Consider the following 21,846-nt stretch of genomic DNA (forward strand, 5'->3'; position numbering starts at 1 on the left):
TCAGGTGATCTGCCTGCCTCGGCCTCCCAAAGTGCTGGGATTACAGGTGTGAGCCACCATGCCTGGCCTACAGCAAAATGGAATCTTTAGTTCTTAAAGTTTTATATATGTTATCACTCAAGTAAACTGTTGTTTCCAGAGAAAACAACCATCTGTACAATTGCCTCTGTACAGTTCCAGAATGAACATCCTGCAGTTTCTGAAAGAGCATTTGTGGGCCAATCTAGAAGATCACCGTGATGGTTAATATTAAGCATCAACTTGATTGAATTAAAGGCTGTAAAGTATTGTTCCTGGGTGTGTCTGTGAGGGTGTTGCCAAAGGAGATTAACATTTGAGTCAGTGGACTGGGAGACGCAGACCTACCCTCAGTGTGGGTGGACACCATCTAATCACCTGCCAGGGCAGCTAGAATAAAGCAGGCAGAAGAAGGTAGGATGAGCCGACTTGCTGAGTCTTCCAGCCTTCATCTTTCTCCTGAGCTAGATGCTTCCCACCCTCGAACACTGGACTCCAAGTTCTTCAGCTTTTGGACTCTTGGACTTACAACAGTGATTTGCCAGGGGCTCTCAGGCCTTTAGCCACCGACTGAAGGCTGCACTGTCAGCTTCCCTACTTTTGAAGTTTTGGGACTTGGACTGGCTTACTTGCTCCTCAGCTTGCTCACGGCCTACTGTGGGACTTTGCCAGATGGTGTGACTCAATACTCCTTAAACTCTCCTTCGTATATACTTCTATCCTATTAGTGCTGTCCCTGTAGGGAACCCTGACTAATACAGTCACCCTGAACCAAACTAGTAAAAAAAAAAAACCAAAACTTTCTCTCACCAACAGCACTCTACAGTCTAGCCTCAGGTCTTTCTTGTCTGTTATTAAGAAAGAGGAAATTTTCTTTTTTTTCTTTTGAGATGGAGTCTTACTCTGTTGCCCAGGCTAGAGTGCAGTGGCATGATCTCGGCTCACTGCAACCTCCACCTCTTGGGTTCAAGCGATTCTCTTACCTCAGCCTCCCAAGTAGCTGGGATTACAGGCGTGTGCCACCACACGCAGCTAATTTGTGTATTTTTAGTAGAGACGGGGTTTCACTATGTTGGCCAAGCTGGTCTCAAACTGCTGATCTCAGGTGATCTGCCCGCCTCGGCCTCCCAAAGTGCTGGGATTACAGGCATGAGCTACCGTGCCCGGCCGAGAGAGGAAATTTATTTTAGCCTTGTAATATGATCAGTTGAGTCCAGAATCCATCCCTCTGCTGATCCTTGCTTTCGTTTCATTTTATAATAATGGGTTATTTTATGTATTAATATATAGGCCTGAGGGAAGGGGGCACATGCAGGGAGAGCCATATAGGAGGAAGGGCTCCTTTTCTAGGAAATCTAATCTGTAATTAAATAATCAGCTGAAAATGACCAAGTCTTTCTAGCTCAGTTCTGAGCCTTTCAGGATCTCCTGCTGACTCAACTAATCCCGCTCAGGTGCTCCTCTTTGGTGCTGTAAGAGCACCATACTGAAATAGTCATTTTTTCATGATTCTACTGGACTGTAAGCTTCTGGAGAACATGGACCATAAAATGCAATAGAGCACAGTGGTTAGGCCACAGGCTTTGAAGTCAGACAGACCTGGCATCTTGTGTGGGCTTTGCAACCTCACAGGCTATTTCCTCAGGTAAGTTACCTAGCCAGTCTCATCTTTAGTTTCTCCATCTGTGAAACAAGGATATTATCTCGTTCATGGGTTGATCATGAGGATTAAAAAAATAAATCACTTAGTGTAGTACCTGGCACATAATAATACCCAACAAATAATAACTATTATTAGTGAAATGAGGCATCTTAGAATTCTGAGTACCTGCCATATAGAAGGTACTGAAGGCCAGGCACAGTGGCTCATGCCTGTAATCCCAGCACTTTGGGAGGCGTAGGTGGGCAGATCACGAAGTCAGGAGTTCGAGACCAGCCTAGCTAATATGATGAAACACGGTTTCTACTAAAAATACAAAAATTAGCCGGGCATGGTGGCAAGCGCCTGTAGTCCCAGCTATTCAGGAGGCTGAGGCAGAAGAATAGCTTGAACCCGGGAGGCAGAGGTTGCAGTGAGCCGAGATTGCGCCACTGCACACTCCAGCCTGGGCAACAGAGCGAGACTCCGTCTCAAAAAAAAAAAAAAAAAGAAAATACTGAAAAACTATTTGGTAAATATGTGAAAAAAAGAAGTAAACCAGCACAATGGTCTTTTTCATGTACAATTTTATTTTTTGTTCTATTTTAGATGCTAAAGCTGTAAATTGGCAACTTGTTTTTCTTTTAAATACTTCATTAAGGGATGATAACCATTCTCTAGTTGGCTAGAGAAATAAAGTTAATAAAGATAATTACAGTCAAACTTACTTATGTTTTCTGGAAAAATATTAATTCTCCTATTCCATGGTAAATTCTCAAGCACAATTATTCTACTGAAACCTGTTACATATGAAGTTTTCCAGAGCATTTCACTCTAGATACAATGAATCCATCTAAAAACAAGAATCTGGGAACCTAAAGGCAGTATGCACAGAGTGTTCAGGTCAGTCAGGACTCACCTTATGGATCCTAGAGATAAGCCTTGTTATTCCTTTCAGCATCATCCTTGCACTGTTACAAAAAAAAAAAGTGAAAAGGTAAACCACAAATGGGAAAAGATGTGTGCAACATGAAAAACTGACAATAGATTAATAGGGATTAATAATCTATATTAATATCTAGAATATATAAAGAATGCCTACAGCTTCATAAAAAAAATGAGCAAAAGGCATGAACAGGCATTTCACAGAAAACAAAACACAAAAGGCTAGTGAACCCATGAAAAGATTTTTGAACCTCATTACAAATCAGGGAAATGCTAATTAAAATGATGAAAACCAGATACCATTCACAATCATCATACTGGGAAAATAAAAAAGTCAGGCGGGACACAGTGGCTCACATGTACAATCCCAACACTTTGGGAGAAACACTTCTCGGGGCTGAGGTGGGTGGATTGCTTGAGCCCAGGAGTTCAAGACTGGCCTCAGCAACAAAGTGACACCCTGTCTTTACAAAAAATATAAAAATTAGCAGGGCATGGTAGTGCATGCCTGTAGTCCCAGCTCCTTGGGAGGCCGAGGCAGGAGGATCACTTGAGCTTGGGAGGAGGTGGAGGTCACAGTGAGCTGAGATGCACTACATTCCAGCATGGATGACAGAGTGAGACCACCTCAAAAAAAAAAAAAGAAAATACGCCAGGTGTAATGGCTCATACCTGTAATCCCAGCACTTTGGGAGGTCAAGGTGGGCAGATCACTTGAGGTCAGGAGTTCGAGACCAGCCTGGCCAACATGGTAAAACTTCGTTTCTACCAAAAAATATTTTAAAAAATTAGTCGGAGGCTACGCGCAGTGGCTCATGCCTGTAATCCCAGCACTTTGGGAGGCCGAGGTGGGCAGATCACGAGGTCAGGAGATCGAGATGGTCCTGGCTAACACGGTGAAAACCCGTCTCTACTAAAAATGCAAAAAATTAGCTAGGTGTGGTGGTGGGCACCTGTAGTCCCAGCTACTTGGGAGGCTGAGGCAGGAGAATGGCATGAAACTGGGAGGTGGAGCTTACAGTGAGCTGAGATCATGCCACTGCACTCCAGCCTGGGCGACAGAGCAAGACTGTGTCTCAAAAAAAAAAAAAAAAAAATTAGTCAGGAGTGGTGATACGCACCTGTAGTCCCAGCTACTCTGGAGGCTAAGGCAGGAGGATTGCTTGCATCCAGAGGTTGCAGTGAGCTGATATCACACCACTGTACGCTAGCCCAGGTGACAGAGTGAGATTCTGTCTCAAAAAAAAAAAAAAAAAACAGAGAAAGAAAATTAAAAAGTCAGACAATAGCAAATGTTAAATAAGCTGCGAAACATTACATTGTATTCAACTTTCATACATGTCAATGAAAGTATAAATACACTATCTTTGCAAAGTTGAAAATGCACAAAACAAAGTTGAAAATACACTATCTTTGCAAAGTTGAAAATGCACAAACAAAAAGTTAAAAGTGTGGTGGCTCGAGCCTGTAATCCCAGTACTTTGGGAGGCCAAGGCAGGTGGATCACCTGAGGTCAGGAGTTCAAGACCAGCCTGGCCAACATGGTGAAACCCAATCTCTACTAAAAATACAAAAAATTAGCTGGGCGTGGTGGTACACACCGGTAATCCCAGCTACTCGGGAGGCAGAGGCAGGAGGATTCCTTGAACCTGGAAGGCAGAGGTTGCAGTGAGCCGAGATCGTGCCATTGCATTCCAGACTGGGCAACAAGAGTGAAACTCTGTCTCAAAACCAAAACCAAAACCAAAACTTCTACAGGTACACTGGGAAATATATATAAGGAGGTTCATACTAGCAGAGTATGAATTATAAAAAAACTGTAGAAAAAACTAATGTCCCTTAGTAGAACAGTAGATAGAGACAGTCATAAAATGGAATATTAGAAAGCAATTAAATGAAAAAATTACCATTGCATGCATCAACATGGATCTCAAAAATGAATACTGAGTGAATGCTATTACATCTGGCATGACATAACATATAAAATTCAAAACCAAAAAGCTTCATTAATTATTTGGGGGATATAAATAGGAAAACTGAAACAAAAAAGCAAGAGAATGATAAAAACAACATTTAGAATAATGGTTACTTCTGGGGAGAAGAAAAGGGAAGAAGATTGGGGCAGGACACACAAGGAAACTGATAATAAACTAACACTGGACAATGGATACATGAGAATTTATTATTTTCATATCATGTGTATTATATTCATTTTTTTGTATACAGGAAATATCTAATTTAAAAGCCCGAATTTTTGGAGCTAAGAGGTTTAAAATACTTAAATGTAACTCTCAATATCCAGTAGTTATGGAATAACTGAATTAAATGTCTATGTAATTAATTAGTTCATTTTGGCTATACATTTTTTTTTTTTTTTTTGAGACGGAGTCTTGCTCTGTCACCCAGGCTGGAGTGCAGTGGCGCGATCTTGGCTCACTGCAAGCTCCGCCTCCCGGGTTCACGCCATTCTCCTGCCTCAGCCTCCTGAGTAGCTGGGACTACAGGCGCCGACCACCACATCCGGCTAATTTTTTGTATTTTTAGTAGAGACGGGGTTTCACCATGTTAACCAGGATGGTCTCGATCTCCTGACCTTGTGATCCTCCTGCCTCAGCCTCCCAAAGTGCTGGGATTACAGGCGTGAGCCACCGCGCCCGGCCTATTATCAATTTTTTTTGTTTGTTTTGTTTTGGTTTTTTTGAGATGGAGTTTCGCTCTTGTTGCCCAGGCTGGAGTGCAATGGCATGATCCCGGCTCACTGCAACCTCCACCTCCCGGGTTAAAGCGATTCTCCTGTCTCAGCCTCCTGAGTAACTGAAGTTAGAGATGCCAGCTACCACGCCCAGCTAATTTTTGTATTTTTAGTAGAGACAGGGTTTCACCATGTTGGCCAGGCTGGTCTCGAACTCCTGACCTCAGGTGATCCACCTGCCTTGGCCTCTCAAAGCGTTGGGATTACAGGTGTGAATTACCACACCCGGCCCCCTTGGCTATCATTTTCACCTTTCTTTATTTTATTTTATTTATTTATTTATTTATTTTGAGATGAAGTCTTGCTCTGTCACCCAAGCTGGAGTTCACTGGAACCTTGCCTCCCCGGGCTCAAGCGATTCTCCTGCCTCAGCCGCCTAAATAGCTGGGACTACAGGCATACACCACCATGTCCAGCTAATTTTTGTACTTGTAGAAGAAACGGGGTTTCACCATGTTGGCCAGGCTGGTCTTGAACTCCTGACCTCAGGTGATCCTCCCACCTCAGCCTCCCAAAGGGATTACAGGCATGAGCCACCGCACCCAGACACACCTTTCACAACCCAAATCTTTAAAGCAACAATAATAACAACCATAGAGTTGCAACCAATTAACCCAACAGTTACTGAGCACCTACTGTGTGTCAGGCTCTGTGAATGGAATGGTGAACAAACTATTATAGTCCCTGATCTTATAGTCAAGGAATTTATAGTACAGTCAAGAGAATCACATAGGCTGGGCATGGTGACTCATGCCTGTAATATCGGCCCTTTGGGAGGCGGGGATGAGAAGACTGCTTGAGCCCAGGAGTTTGAGACCAGCTTGGGTACATAGTAAGACCACCAATTCCACAAACAAAAGAAAAAAATTAATTAGTTGGCCAGGGTGGTGCAGGACTGTAGTCGTAGCTACTTAGGAGGCTGAGGCAAAAGGCTCACTTGAGGCCAGGTGTTAAAGAGCTATGATCATGCCACTGTACTCCAGCCTGCACGATACACTCAGATCTGGTCTAAATAAATAGATAAATAAATGAAAAGAGGCCAGGTGCAGTGGTTCATACCTGTGATCTTAGTACTTTGGGAGGCCGAGATGGATGGACTGCCTGAGCTCAGGAGTTCGAGACCAGCCTGGACAATATGGTGAAACCCCATCTCTACTAAAATATAAAAAATAAGCCTGGCATGGTGGTCCATGCCTGTTTTCCCAGCTACTCAGGAGGCTGAGGCGGGAGAATCGCTTGAACCCAGGAGGCAGAGGTTGCAGTGAGCTGAGATTGCGCCATTGCATTCCAGCCTGGGTGACAGAGCAAGACTCCATCTCAAAAAAACAAATAAATAAATAAATAACATTTAAAAATAAATAAAAAGAGAGAGAGAATAACATAAATTCCTTTAATTTTATTTCCTTTCTGTTTTTTTTTTTCTTTCTTTTTTTTTTTGAGACACGGTCTCACTCCATTGCCCAGGATGGAGTGCAATGGCAAGATCACAGCACACTGTAGCCTCAAACTCTTGGGTTCAAGTGATCCGCCTGCCTCAGCCTTTCAAGTAGCTGGGAATATAGGTGCCATTGCCTGGCATATTAAAAAAAAAAATTTTTTTTTTTTTTTGGGTAGACATAACCCTTGCTATGGTGCCCAGGATGGTCTTGAACTCCTGGGCTCAAGTGATCCTCCTGCCTCAGCCTCCCAAAGTGCTGGGATTACAGGTGTGAGCCACCATGCTCTGCTTCAACTTTAACACATTTGTTATTTTTCTTGAGACAGGGTCTTGCTCTGTCATCCAAGCTGGAGTACAGTGGCACAATCACAGCTCACTGCAGCCTCGAACTCCCCTGCTTAAGCGATCTTCCCACCTCAGCCTCCCAAGTAGCTGGAATTACAGGCACGTGCCACTGTGCCTGGCTTTTTTATTTTGTAGAGACAGAGTCTCACTATGTTGCCAGCGATGGTCTTGAACTCCTGGACTCAAGTGATCCTCCCACCTCAGCCTCTCGAAGTGCTGGGATTACAGGTATGAGCCATCGCACTTGGCCTTAAATATACTGGATTTGTTTGTTTATTTCTGAGATGGAATATTGCTCTGTCGCCCAGGCTGGAGCGCAGTGGCATGATCTCGGCTCACTGCAACATCCACTTCCCGAGTTCAAATAGTTCTCCTGCCTCAGCCTCCCAAGTACCTGGGACTACAGGCGCCCGCCACCACGCCAGCTTATTTTTGTATTTTTAGTAGATACAGGGTTTCGCCATGTTGGCTAGGCTGTTCTCAAAATCTTGACCTTAAGTGATCCTCCCGCCTCAGCCCCCCAAAGTATTGGGATTACAAGCGTAAGCCACCTGCCCAGCCATACTATTTAATGAAGACGCCAAAGCACTCCTAAACTCAGTCATTCAAGAAGCATATGACATGCTTCCACACGCCCACACTACACAGAGTCTATAGTGGTGAATAAGACTGGGATGGTCTCTACTGGCCTGCCTGCCTTTTTACTTGTGGGATTTCAGGGCTCCTTTTCTAGAGTGCAATGTCACTCCAATAGTATTTGACCTGCCCCACTGTGCTCCCCAGATCTTCTCAATGCTCCCCGGCACAACCACTACTGGAAGAGCTGTGGACTAGGAAGCAGGCTGGGTACTGGAGAGGAAGGAGTGTGTGACATGGTCCAGATGCACTTCTTTCCATAGGCGTGCCTGTGGACACTGGAGCTATTATTTTGCCTATGTTATAGACACTATGAGAAATGACGGTCAGAACGTGTAATCAGCTTCCGTTCTAGGACACTATCATCTTGAACCCAAATTAAAATAAATGATCTACCAGCATCCAGACTTAAACATTTTCTCCACTGAAGCCTTGCTTAAAATTCTTCAGTATTTCCTCACTACTTTATTATTTTGTGAGATCGGGTCTCAGTCTGTTGCCCAGGCTGGAGTGCAGTGGCACAATCTAGGCTCACTGCAGCCCCTAACTCCTAGGATCAAGTAATCCTCCTTCCTCAGCCTCCTAAGTAACTGGGACTACAGGCACATGCAACCACCTGGTGGCTAATTTTTTATTTTTACAGAGATGGGGTCTGGCTATGTTGCCTGGGCTGGTCTCTAACTCCTGGCCTCAAGTGATCTTCCTGCCCTGGCCTCGCAAAGTGCTGAGATTGCAGGCTCGAGCCACTATGCCTGGCCCTCACTAGTTTTCAAGTTAAAAAAGTCTAGGTTAGGCACAGTGGCTCACGCCTGTAATCCCAGCACTCTGGGATGCCAACGCGGGCGGATCACAAGGTCAGAAGATCGAGACCATCCTGGCTAACACGGTGAAACCCCATCTCTACTAAAAATACAAAAAATTAGCTGGGTGTCGTGGCAGGCGCCTGTAGTCCCAGATACTCAGGAGGCTGAGGCAGGAGAATTGCTTGAGCCCGGGAGGCAGAGGTTGCCGTGAGCCAAGATCATGCCACTGCACTCCAGTCTGGGCGACAGAGCAAGACCCTGTCTTAAGAAAAAACTTGTCAAGCTGATTTGGTTTGGCTGTGTCCTCATCCAAATCTCATCTTGAATTTCAGCTCCCATAATTCCCATGTGTTGTAGGAGGGACCCCATGGTAGATAATTGAATCATGGGGGCGGTTTCCCCATACCGTTCATGTGATAGTGAATACATCTCACAAGATCTAATGATTTAATAAGGTGTTTCCCCTTTCGCTTGGCTCTCATGCTCTCTTGCCTGCCACCATGTAAGATATGACTTGCTCCTTGTTGCCTTCTGCCATGATTGTAAGACCTCCCCAGCCACGTGGAACTGTGAGTCCATTAAACCTCTTTTTCTTAATAAATTACGCAGTCTTGGGTGTGTCTTTATCAGCAGCGTGAAAATGGACTAATATACAGGCTAATCTCAAAATTCATATGGAAATGCAATAGACCTAGAATAGCCCAAGTATTCTTGAAAAAGAATAAATTTGGAGGCCTCATACGTCCTGATTCCAACACTTACTACAAAACTACAGTAATCAAGATAGTGTGGTATTGGCATACATTTACATCATGGTCAACTGATTTTTCTTTTTCTTTTTTTTTTGAAACGGAGTCTCACTCTGTCACCCAGGCTGGAATGCAGTGGCACCATCTCAGCTCACTGCAACCTCCGCCTCCCAGGTTCAAGCAATTCTCTGCCTCAGCCTCCTGAGTAGCTGGGATTACAGGTGCCCACCACCACACCTGGCTAATTTTTTGTATTTTTAGTAAAGACGGAGTTTCACCATCTTGGCCAGGCTGGTCTTCAACTCCTGACCTCATGATCCACCAGCCTCAGCCTCCCAAAATGCTGGGATTACAGGTGTGAGCCATTGTGCCCGGCCTGGTCAACTGATTTTCAACATGGATGCCAAGACAATTCAATGAGGAAAGAATAGTGTCTTCAACAAATGCTGTTGGGACAACCTGAAATTCACCCACAAAAGAATGAAAATGGACCCCTACCTCACATCATACACAAAAATGAACTCAAAATAGATCATAGACGTACTCATAAGAGCTCCAAGAATAAAACTTGCAGGGGCAAGTTTTCTAATTTTCTTTTCTTTTTTTTTTTTTTTTTTTGAGCCAGAGTCTCGCTCTGTCCCCCAAGCTGGAGTGCACTGGTGTGATCTCGGCTCATTGGCTCACAGCAACCTCTGCCTCCCGGGTTCATGCCACTCTCCTGCCTCAGCCTCCCGAGTAGCTGGGACTACAGGCACCTGCCACCATGCCCAGCTAATTTTTTGTATTTTTTTTAGTAGAGACGGGGTTTCCCTGTGTTAGCCAGGATGATCTTGATCTCCTGACCTCATGATCCACCTGCCTCAGCCTCCCAAAGTGCTGGGATTACAGGCGTGAGCCACGGGGCCTGGCCCAAGTTTTCTAATTTTCTACAGAAGAAAGTAAATCTTCATTATCATGTGTTATGCAATGGTTTCTTAACTATAACATCAAAAGCACAAGCAAAAAAACTAAAAATGGAGAATTGAATTTTATCCAAATCAGACACTTGTACTTCAAAGGATACCATCAAGTAAGTGAAAGACAGCCCACAGAATGGGAGAAAATATTTGCAAATCACATAGAACTTAACTTATATCCATAATATATAAAGAACTCTTACAACTTAACAGTAAAGTCAACTCAAGGCTGGGTGCAGTGGCTCATGCCTGTAATCCCAGCACTTTGGGAGGCCAAGGCGGGCAGATCATGAAGTCAAGAGATTGAGACCATCCTGGCCAACATGGTGAAACCCTGTCTCTACCAAAAATACCAAAATTAACTGGGCGTGGTGGTGCACGCCTATAGTCCCAGCTAGAGGGGAGGCTGAGGCAGGAGAATCACTTGAACCCAGGAGGTGGAGGCTGCAGTGAGCCAAGATCATGCCACTGCACTCCAGCCTGGCGACAGAGCGAGACTCCGTCTCAAAAAAAAGAAAGGCAACTCTATTTAAAAATAGGCAAAAGGGTCAGGTGCAATGGCTCACACCTGTAATTCTCACACTTTGGGAGGCTGAGACGGGAGGACTGCTTAAGTCCAGGAGTTTGAGACCAGCCTGGGCAACATAATGAGACGCTGTCCTCTACCAAAAATTTAAAAAATTAGCCAGGTGTGGTGGTGAGCCTGTGGTCCTAGCTACTTGGGAGGCTAAAGTGGGAGGATCACCTGGGCCTGGGAGCTTGAGGCTGCAGTGAGCTATGATCACACCACTGCACTCCAGCCCAGGTAACAGAGTAAGACCCTGCCTCAAATTAAAAAAAAGAAAAGGAAAAATATTTGAGTAGGCATTTCTCCAGAGTAGTTATACAAATGGCCCATAAGCACCTGAAAAGATGTTTAACATTACTAGTCATTAAGTGTTGGGAAAAAGGCTCATGGGGTGCCTGCATAAACTGGCCATAAAAATATGGGACAATAAGTTGTGGAAAGCCACAAGAGGACTCTGAGGAGGAAAGTCTTCTGATCACCATTATGTTCCCATGCTCTGAGCACAACCTGCTCTCTTATCTACAAACACTGTGCTCAAGAAGAAAGACGCTCCTCTGAAGCATTGGAATGTGGCTAGATATGCAGGCTTCTAGTTAAGCCCACTCCCACCAGCTAACTAAAGATATGCTGTTTGAGCACAAAGGAGATTCACTTAAACCGCCACTGCTACACATTATGTGTATGACGTACTGCCTCCCTTTCACTGTTTTGCCCTGAACATCTGCTTCTTAGATCTAAGTGATTATACTCAATAAACAGTGTAGAGACCAGAACTCTGGGCCTTTTGCAGCCTCCATTTTGCAACTGGCCCCCTGGCTCCCACCTTTATGAACACTTAACCTGTCTCTTCTCACTCCTTTGTCGCCACCGGACTTCGGATACCCTACAGGTGGTGCTGAGACTGGTCCCCCAAAATTAAGAAAATGCAAATAAAAACCACAATGAGATAACACTTCACACCCACTAGAATGATGAAATTCAAAAGAACTGATAATAACATGTGTTGGATAGAATCTGGAAAAACTAGGATTCTTATATGTTGCTGTTAGGATTTTTTAAGTGGTGAGGCCACTTTGGAAAAGTTTGGCAGTTCCTCAAAAGGTAAAACATGGAGTTACCATATGAACCTGCAATTCCACTCTCAGGTATAAAAGAGAAATAAAAACAAGTGTATGCAAAAGTTGTACACAAATGTTCGTAGCAGTATTATGCATAAGAGCCAAAAAGTGGAAATACCTCACATGTCCATCAATTGATGAATAAACATAACGTGGTATAGTCATATAATGGAATATTATTTGGCAATACGAAACAAAGTTCTGATGCATTACACAACTGGATGAACCTTGAAAACAAAGTAAAAGAAGACAGTTGCATATAGTATGATTTCAATTACATGAAATGTCCATAATTTGCTTATTAATTACATAAACTGATTTAGTGGTCGCGAGAGGCAATGGGAGGGAGGAATGGAAAGCAACTTACTGATAAGATTCTTTTGGGGGTGATAAAAAATGTTCTAAAGTTCGATAGTGGAGGCTGGGCATGGTGGCTCACGCCTGTAATCCCAGCACTTTGGGAGGCCGAGGCAGGCGGATCATGAGGTCAGGAGATCGAGACCAGCCTGGCTAACACAGTGAAACCCCGTCTCTACTAAAAATACAAAAAATTAGCTGGACGTGGTGGCGGGTGCCTGTAGTCCCAGCTACTCAGGAGGCTGAGGTAGGAGAATGGCGCGAACCCGGGAGGCAGAGCTTGCAGTGAGCCGAGATCGCGCCACTGCACTACAGCCTGGGTGACAGAGCGAGACTCCGTCTCAAAAAAAAAAATAAATAAATAAATTAGCTGGATGTGGTGGCATGTGCCTGTAGTCCTAGTTGCTCAGATGGCTGAGGTGGGAGGATCCCTTGAGCCAAGGAGCTTGAGGTTGCAGTGAGCCAGGACTGCACTACTGCCTTCCAGCCTTGGCGACATAGATCCTATTTCAAAGCAAACAAACAAAAAAAAGTGTAAATTTACAGAAGAGTTGCAAAGGTAGTACAAAGTGCTTTCTTACAATTTTCATTAGACTTTCCTTAATGTTATATACATATGACCATAGTACAATTTTCAAAATTAAGAAATTAAAGCTGGTACAATACTATTTAAAAATTGCAGACTTTATTTGCATTTCCTCAGCTTTTCTGCTAATGTTTTCTTTCTTTTTTTGAGACAGGGTCTCGCTCTGTCACCTAGGCTGCAGTGTGATGGCGTGATCTCGGCTAACTTTGCAACCTCTTCTTCAATCCTCCTGCTTCAGCCTCCCAAGTAGCTCAGACTACAAGCGTGTGCCACACCTGTCTAATTTTTGTGTCTTTTTGTAGAGATGGGGTTTCACCGTGTTGCCTAAGCTGGTCTCGAACTCCTAGGCTCAAGCAATGCGCCCTCCTCCGCCTCCCAAAGTGCTGAGATTACAGGTGTGAGCCACTGCGCCCAGCCTAATGTCTTCTTTCTGTTACAGGATCCAGTAGAAGATTCCACATCTGGAGATCTTTTCCTTTCTTTATATCTATCACCGACATTACCTACTCTTTAAAAATTTTGTAAAAGGCATAAATTTGAAAAATATATCCTCATTAATCTAATTCAAGTCATTGATACAACTATTTAACAGGATGCCCGGCCTGCTTTGTTTTATTAACGACTTGGAGGGACAGAACACTACCCATTACACCCACAAAAGTTATCGACATCAACAGAACTGTAAATGACAACACGGCAATACTCTGCACCTTCCCTATGCCTAGGAGCTAATTCCACTTTACATATATTATCTTATTATTTCGTGTGTGTGTGTGTGTGTGTGTGTGACGGAGTCTCGCTTTGTCGCCAGGCTGGAGTGCAGTGGCGCGACCTCGGCTCACTGCAACTTCCGCCGCCCGGGTTCAAGCAATTCTCCTGCCTCAGCCTCCCGAGTAGCTGGGGCTACAGGCGCCCGCCACCACGGCCGGCTAATATTTGTATTTTTAGTAGAGACGGGGTTTCACCATGTTGGCCAGGATTGTCTCGATCTCTTCACCTTGTGATCCACCTGCCTCGGCCTCCCAAAGTGCTGGGATTACAGGCGTGAGCCACCGCGCCCAGCCCTATCTTATTATTTCACACACCAACCCTGGAGGCATGTTTGGAGTTGCCTAATTTTTATGTACACTTTTTGATAAGGAACTAACAAAAATAACTTGCTGAAGACAAGGGAAACTGAGTCCAGAACTGAATGAGGAGCACATGGTTTCTTCATCCTCCATCACCAGGCTGTCTAACGAGGCTGAAGTACCATCCATGAGTAAGTGCGTCAAGGGCAAACAAACATCATCGCATATGGACAGTGGTGTGAAATTCGAGAAATCCGAGGAGAGTTAACAACAACAAAAAGCACACCACCACGCCGATCTTCCTCGGGTCCCAGGTTGGCAACTCAACGCCCGGGAGGAATACCCCCTGGAGGCGCGCCGGTCTACCGGCCTCACTCCCTACCTCCTGGAGGTCCGGAGTCCCGCTCCTTTCCCTCAGCGATACAACCCCCGTGCCGGTCCATTCCCTCACCGTGAGTCGAGGACTAGTTCTCCAGACTAGGCGACCGACACACACTGCCTGGGGCCGGCTCCAAAGCGCCCGTCCTGCGACTGCGAAAAAGGGTCGGGTCATCCGGCAGGAAACGACTCAACGCGCAGCCGCCGCGGCCTCCAACCACCGGCCGGCAGAGGGGCGCTAGGCCGCCCTTGATCCCCTCGCCGCGGTCCCATGGAGGAGGAGGCGAGCCGCAGCGCCGCGGCGACGAACCCAGGGAGGTAGGTTGTCATGGGACTCGGCCCGCCACCCTGGCAATTCCAGTCAAACGGCAAGCCAGACTCGCTTTGCCGGTCCCTTCCTCTCCTGCCCCTGCAGCCGCCAGGAATGGAACAGTCCCGCGGTGGGGACTGTGGGAGGCGCACGCGCGAGGAGTGTAGGGTAGGGGGGCTGGCGGCGGCTGCTTTGGCGGCGGTTGGTGGCCGTGCGGGCTGGAAAGGCGGGGGAGGAGAGAAGAGGAGGTGGAGAAGGCTTGGGCTCGCGCCGCTGAAGGTACGCGTGAGGGCCTGCGCTGGAGCCGGCTTGACAGGGTCTGAGGGGGAATGGGGAACTGGGCGAGGAGGTTCCCGTGGGTGAGCGCGTACGGGCTGGCTGGCTCGCGGGACGGCCGAAGGTGGTGGTTGGTGGGAGCAGCCAGCGACGAGCCCGTAGACACTCGTACGCGTGCGGGCTGACGTGCGCGCTACATGGCCGGAGTCGGGCGAAGCGGGGGACCGTGGGGAAGAACGCGAGGAGGGAGGAGTGGGAGGTTGGGGGGTTCGCTAGGCGCCCTTAGCTCCCTCCCTCTGGAAGAGCTGCCGCGGCCACTCCGCTGCCGCCGCTGCCGCCGCCATTTTGGGTTCGCTTTGCGGAGGGGAGACGATCCCAGTCTCGGTTGCGGGACCCGCCTCCCCTCAGTTTGCCCCCTTTAGCCCTCCACGTTTCCCTTCTCCTCTCTCGCATTTCCGCCAGTCAGCTTACCCGCTGGCCGCCTCCTGACAAGCGGGAGGGATCCGCGGTGGACCCAGGGAAGCGGAGGAGCCTGGCGGCCACCCCCTCTTCCCCACTTCCCTGTACTCTCATCGCTCTCGGCCTCGGCCTAGGCCTCCGACACGGTGAGTAGAACGATTTGGGCCGGCATTCGGGCCTAAGCACTCTCTCAGCGATTGAATCCTGGGCTTTCTGGGAGCCACTGTCATCTCCCGGACCTGGACCTCTGGGAGAGCAGTGGTGAAGATGGGGGAGGGGAGAGCAGGGAGGGGATCCTGAGCCTACCGGGAAGTCCCTCCAGGCGGGGTGAAGGGGTGTCCCTGACAGGCAGACTCCCGGAGGGGGCTGGAAAGTAAGCGAGTGGAGGCGGAGTCGGCTGTGCCCCTGACAGGTTAGTTTGTGTTTGTAGGCATGATCGGAGTCTCCCCCATAGTCCAGTTTGTGTGTGTTTAATTAAGGGATAAGAGTGGTCGAGGACACGATCTTGAGAGGGGATTTTACCTGTGTGACAAGGTCTGTGGTGTCCCTGCCGCGTTGAACGGTATGTGGGAGCGACAGGATGATCTCAGTGTTGTAAGTTTAATAAATGTCACTGGTTAGTTTGTACATGGAAAGAGATGTTTTTGGTTTAGAAGACAGATGGTCTGTTGGTGTGTAGCGGCTGTGTTGATGTGTGTATGCGAGGATGGCAAGTGTTTCCGGAAAAGTTTGCCTTTATTTGTGTAAGTGTAATGGAGTTCCCCTTATAAGTTAGTTTATTTCTTGAGTAAATGTTGGGAGGTTCCTTGCAGGTTGATATGTGTGTATATTTTAGGGATTGGGAGCCCCTAGTTACTTGTTGGGAAAGAGCGGCAATGGTAGTGTTCTGTACAGCATGTGTCTGTGAGGTCAGGGAGGGGAGAAACTTAGCGTAGCCAGTTGTGGTCTTAAGAATAGTTTGTGCCTTTGGTTAGAGTGAGTTGTGTAAATGTGAAGGGCCAAAATATCTTTAACAGAATCATTGCTACAAAGCTGTAAAGAATGGGTGGCCTTATTTGTTGTCGCGGGTTTATAGTAATAGTTTACAATACAATAAGAAAGCTCTTTCAGTTTCTTTGTGATACTGAATCTCTGTGAAAATGGTAGGATGCTTTCTTCCATTTTACAAAATAGGAAATTTAGGCATAAGGAGAGAATTTCTCCAAGGCCACATGTTAAATTGTGACAAAGTTGGGACTGTAACTCCCATATTTTCACTACTACTGCAGCAGTATATTCAGCATACCATGGTGCCTCAGGAAGTCTTTGTCGGCAAATCTGAGTATGCTGGAAAGGTAGGAGCACATAAGACTGGTTGGATGGTATTTGGGGGAGACCGATTGTGTCAGATATGTATGTGGAACGTAGCTGTCCTTGCCGAGTCTGACCTGTATGAAATGCATATCCATGACTATATTATTTTGGATTTATGGAGGAAGCAGAGCATTTCTGACACTTAAGGTTGTATGCGTGAGGGAGAAGGCTTTCACAGCTTAACTTGTACCAGAGCAGCTACATGGGTACTGACAGCTTAACTTGAAATCTGTGGGAGGAAGGATCCTTTTTCACTCATTCAACAAATATTACCATTCAATGAATGGTCCATGCCTTGAGGTGAGGATCATCAAGTTGTCTCTGTAAATAGCCTGGATGCAATATGAGGGGAGTTGTTTTGACAGTGGTAGGTATTAAGTTGAGGGAGGCAGTGTGGAATTAAAACCAGAGAACTGTTTTTGGGTTCTGGTAATTGTTAATATATGTGCCTGTGGATGTTGGAACTTCTTGGCTGGGCTGAAGGAATCCTTTGAAAGACTGATTTCGGCAGGGTGCGGTGGCGCACGCCTGTAATCCCAGCACTTTGGGAGGCCGAGGTGGGTGGATCACGAGGTCAGGAGATCGAATCACGAGGTCAGGAGATCGAGACTATCCTGGCTAACAGGATGAAACCCCGTCTCTACTAAAAATACAAAAAATTAGCCGGGCGTGGTGGCGGGTGCCTGTAGTCCCAGCTACTCGGGAGGCTGAGGCAGGAGAATGGCGTGAACCCGGGAGGCAGAGCTTGCAGTGAGCTGAGATTGCACCACTGCACTCCAGCCTGGGCAACAGAGGGAGACTCCATCTCCAAAAAAAAAAAAAAAAGACTGATTTCATGTAGTAAGGACCCCCTCTATGAACTCTCTATGAATATGAGGTAAGAATGCATGAACTAAGCCAACTTAGCTGTATTCTTCTGGAAAATGGGATGTTTCTTGATAGGCTAGATTAGTGGTTCTTAAAAGTTTTTTGGGGTCACTTATCCTTCAGAGAATCGGATGAAAGACACTGGGCCCTCAAGTTAGAAGATGAGCATAAGCGCAATCACGTGATTTATATATATGATTTTAGGAACTTAAACTGTAATGAAATAGAGCCAATTTATATTTAGATCTCATTTGAAAACCTTTCATTTTCATTGTTTGGGTGTGTGGATGTTAGTATGAGTTTAAGGTGAAGGAGTCTATGTTAGTATTTGAACATGTTGACAGGATCCATGTTTTTAATTTATTCTTTTTATCGTCTGCAAACTTATTTCTGCAGTGTTAGTAAATGACTCTGTATTTGGTAAAAAGGGAAGCTAATGTCGCACAAGTATCTATGGCTTTGTTCTTTGTCAGTATCTTTTTGTTCTCAAACTCTGAGAAGCGTCTTTTTTTTCAGTTTTGGATTGGGCCTGAGGTGATTTGAAGCTCCTATCTTGGAGTTTAACTTAGTTATAACAAACACTGAGTTAATCCTATGCAGGAGACACAAAGATAATTAATATATGGTCTCTGTGCTTGAAGAGACGCTAATTTTCTGTGGTTGAAGAGATGCTGTGAATTGTGTGATGGTGGCAGCTCTCAAAAGGACAAGGAAGAGGGAAACATATTCCTAGAAGCTGAAATTTTATTACCCAATTGCAAAGACTTTTTGTCACTACTTATTCTTAGGAATAACCATAAAGTGTTTATTTTATTCTGTATGGAACTTTGTACTTTAAAAAAATATGTTTTGTATCATCTGGTGTTTTTGTATAAAGGAACTGTTGGTTTGAAAAGAAGGTAAACGTCATTTATATTCCTTACCTTGTTTTGGGATATATTTCTACAGTGAGTTTATGTAAAAAGGTCTTAATGTCATTTTTGGGTATACATACATGTAGAAAGCCCTCCTGATATAAAATCCAGTAGCTATTTGACAGACTACCCATTAATTTAGTACTGGAACTTAAAAATAATTACTGTACTTTTAAAAGAACAAGAAATTGGTCAGGTGGGGTGGCTCACGCCTGTAATCCTAGCACTTTGGGAGGACGAGGTGGACGGATTGTCAGAGCTCAGAAGATCGAGACCAGCCTGGGCAACACGGTGAAACCCCGTCTCTACTAAAATAAAAAAATTAGCCGCATGTGTTGGAGTGCACCTGTAGTCCCAGCTACTCGGGAAGCTGAGGCACGAGAATTGCTTGAACCAAGAATTGCTTGAACTGGGAGGGGGAAGTTGCAGTGAGCTGAGATCATGCCACTGCACCCCAGCCTGGGCATCAGAGCAACACTCTGTCTCACAAAAAAAAAAAAAAAAAAAGCAAGAAATTTAAAAAGGTGTTTTAATAGGACAGATTATAGGATTCAGTGAGATAATGGAGAAGTTTTAGGAAAGATTGTCTGATAGTCCTTTCTTTCTATTGACATGGCCCCTGTATAATAATGCTATGTAAATTTGTGAAAAGTTTAATATTTTCTCTAATTTTTAACGGGTAGTAGGTTCATGGTGTTATTTTTCTCAAAACATACATGTGATATGTGTGTGTAGTGTGCATATATGTGCACGTATGTGTATACAATTTCTTTTTTTTTAAATTGAGATTAGGTCTCGCTGTGGTTTTTTGTTTTTGTTTTTGTTTTTTGAGAGAGAGTTTCGCTCTTGTCGCCCAGGCTGGAGTACAATGGCACAATCTTGCCTCACTGCAACCTCTGCCTCCCAGGTTCAAGTGATTCTCCTTCCTCAGCTTCCCAAATAGCTGGGATTACAGGCACGTGCCAACACACCCTGCTGATTTTTGTATTTTTAGTCGAGACAGGGTTTCCCCACGTTGGCCAGGCTGGTCACGAACTCCTAACCTCAAGTTCTCCAGCCTTCTCAGCCTTCCAAAGTGCTGGGATTATAGGAGTGAGCCACTGCACCTGGCCCAGGTCTTGCTATGTAGATCAATCTGGTCTCGAACTCCTCCTGGCCTCAAGCCATCCTCCTGTCTTGGCCTCCCAATTTGCTGGGATTACAGATGTGAGCCAGCATGCCCAGCTCTTTTTACCGGCTTACCAAATCCAAGATTTTCTCCAAAATGAACTGGAATAGCCTTCTTACTGTGTTAATTTTGCCTTGGTGAGGAAGCCTAAGTCTTGGAACTAAATTGGGGTGGTTATGACAGTTCTCTTTTTAAAGCTGATCAGTATTTCAGTATTTCACTTGTTTTTTTTTTTTTTTTGAGACGGAGTCTTGCTCTGTAGCCCAGTTTGGAATGCAGTGGCAGGATTTCGACTCACTGTAGCCTCTGCCACCCGGATTCAAGTGATTCTCCTGCCTCAGTCTCCTGAGCAGCTGGGTTTACAGGCACGCACCACTACACCTGGCTAATTTTTGTATTGTTAGTAGAGACAGGGTTTCACCATGTTAGCCAGTAGCCAGGCTGTTCTCATACTCCTGACCTCAAGTGATCTACCTGCCTCAGCCTCCCAAAGTGCTGGGATTACAGGTGTGAGCCACCACGCCTAGCCAAACCCATCTCTTTCATTAAACCACCTCATTTTGGTTCAGAAACAAGACTGCCATGTATGTATTTAATGCTTATTATGTGCCAAGCACTATTCCAGGTACTAAGGTACAGTGATGGACAAAACAAGATCCCTTCTCCTCTATCTCAGGACTTATTAATTTGGGCATTTTCATTTTCCAATATAGGATCTTTCAGTACTGGTATAGGATTCCTGAAGGAATTCCTGAAATATAATTATTTTTCTGCTAGAGCAAATCAATTTTGTTTTTTTTTTTTTTTTTTTTTTTTGAGATGGAGTTTCGCTCTTGTTGCCCAGGCTGGAGTGCAGTGGCGCAATCTCGGCTCACTGCAACCTCCGACTCCCGGGTTCAAGCGATTCTCCTGCTCAGCCTCCCAAGTAGCTGGGATTACAGGCATTAGCCACCATGCTAGGCTAATTTTTGTATTTTTAGTAGAGACGGGGTTTCACCAGGTTGGCCAGGCTGGTCTCGAACTCCTGACCTCAGGTGATCCGCCAGGCTCGGCCTCCCAAAGTGCTAGGATTACAGGCAGGAGCCACCACGCCCAGAAGAGCAAAATTCTTCTGTTGACAAAAATTTCTTTCCTCTGAGGAAGAGACACTGTGTGCCTGTGTTTTATCCAGGAATTCCATTGGATAGTTTGTCCTTTGGGATGTCAGTGGATTAAATCCTCCATTAAGAATCAAAGTACTTGGCTGGGTGTGGTGGCTCATGCCTGTAATCCCTGCACTTTGGGAGGATGAGGCGGGTGGATCACCTGAGGTCAGGAGTTGGAGACCAACCTGGCCAACATGATGAAACCCCATCTCTACTAAAAATACAAAAAATTATCCAGGTGTTGTGGCGGGTGCCTGTAATCCCAGCTACTCTCGAAAAAACAGAAACAAAAACTCTGACATGTAGAGTATGTAGATGTAGAGACAAAAGTAAAATGATTGTTGAAAAAAATGTCTATTTTTTATCTTCTAAATAGCTTTGTGTGTCAGAGATCAGAACACTCATTTTACATGATATCAAGAACCAGAATGCTAGATAGCTAGAATGGTCGTTAACTTCCTAGATATCCATTGTAGAGGAACACATAAGGTAAAACAAATGAGTAAAATTTTTAAAAAAATGAGATATCCAAAGATTTGAAGCTCTTTACCCATTAACATGATAATCATTTCGACTTTGAATATTTGTAGAACAAGAGTCAGAACTCAGAACAAAGATCTCTGAGGAAATAAAAAAAGATCAAGCTGCCTCCTAATTTCTCATTTAGTCTGTCATTGGGCATTGTCAAACTGTCAAACTATATTTAGAGATTCTGGTTTTCATCTGGAGACTTAGTGAGTTGTGTAATATCTTGAATACACATATAAGATCTTGCCAGGTGGGGTGGCTCATGTCTGTAATCCCAGCACTTTGGGAGGATGAGGTGGGAGGATCGCTGGAGCCCAGGAGTTCAAGACCAGCCTGGGCAACATAGCAAGTCCCTGGCTCTATTTAAAAAAAAAAAAAAAAAATCCTCAATGTAGAACTTTAAATTTATCTTTACGTGTTACATCCAGTTGATTTGAGAAAATATGATTTTGAATTTTCCATCAATTG

The 21,846-nt window shown here is 45.2% G+C and overlaps 2 protein-coding genes across 17 annotated transcripts in view; one reads left to right on the forward strand and one right to left on the reverse strand.

Annotated features, from left to right (window-relative positions):
* The window catches only part of DAP3 (death associated protein 3), a 133,813-nt gene that overhangs the window by 26,900 nt on the left and 85,067 nt on the right, over window positions 1-21,846 (reverse strand). The window contains exons 1-3 of one of the 7 annotated variants that reach the window (XM_055361566.2): window positions 15,416-15,721; window positions 3,724-3,834; window positions 2,577-2,628 (exon numbers count right to left, since the gene is read on the reverse strand). The exons of 1 other annotated variant lie outside the window; for it this stretch is intronic. In XM_055361566.2, the coding sequence (XP_055217541.1) occupies window positions 2,577-2,621 (45 nt within the window). In that variant the 5' untranslated portion in view covers window positions 2,622-2,628; window positions 3,724-3,834; window positions 15,416-15,721. Of the gene's footprint in view, window positions 1-2,576; window positions 2,629-3,274; window positions 3,368-3,723; window positions 3,835-14,362; window positions 14,558-15,415; window positions 15,722-21,846 lie in introns of those variants that run through there. 5 more of the 7 variants (XM_055361554.2, XM_055361576.2, XM_055361570.2 and 2 more) reach the window with 5 other exon arrangements.
* YY1AP1 (YY1 associated protein 1) overlaps window positions 14,570-21,846 on the forward strand; it is a 29,257-nt gene continuing 21,980 nt past the window's right edge. For 2 of the 10 annotated variants that reach the window (XM_063694268.1, XM_031016274.3), the window contains exons 1-2: window positions 14,587-14,676; window positions 15,407-15,549. In XM_063694268.1, the coding sequence (XP_063550338.1) occupies window positions 14,630-14,676; window positions 15,407-15,549 (190 nt within the window). In that variant the 5' untranslated portion in view covers window positions 14,587-14,629. Of the gene's footprint in view, window positions 14,677-14,805; window positions 14,948-15,406; window positions 15,550-21,846 lie in introns of those variants that run through there. The other 8 variants (XM_063694257.1, XM_063694263.1, XM_063694255.1 and 5 more) reach the window with 6 other exon arrangements.

The sequence above is a fragment of the Gorilla gorilla genome, chromosome 1 (assembly GCF_029281585.2).
Source record: "Gorilla gorilla gorilla isolate KB3781 chromosome 1, NHGRI_mGorGor1-v2.1_pri, whole genome shotgun sequence".
NCBI classification, from domain to species: domain Eukaryota; kingdom Metazoa; phylum Chordata; class Mammalia; order Primates; family Hominidae; genus Gorilla; species Gorilla gorilla.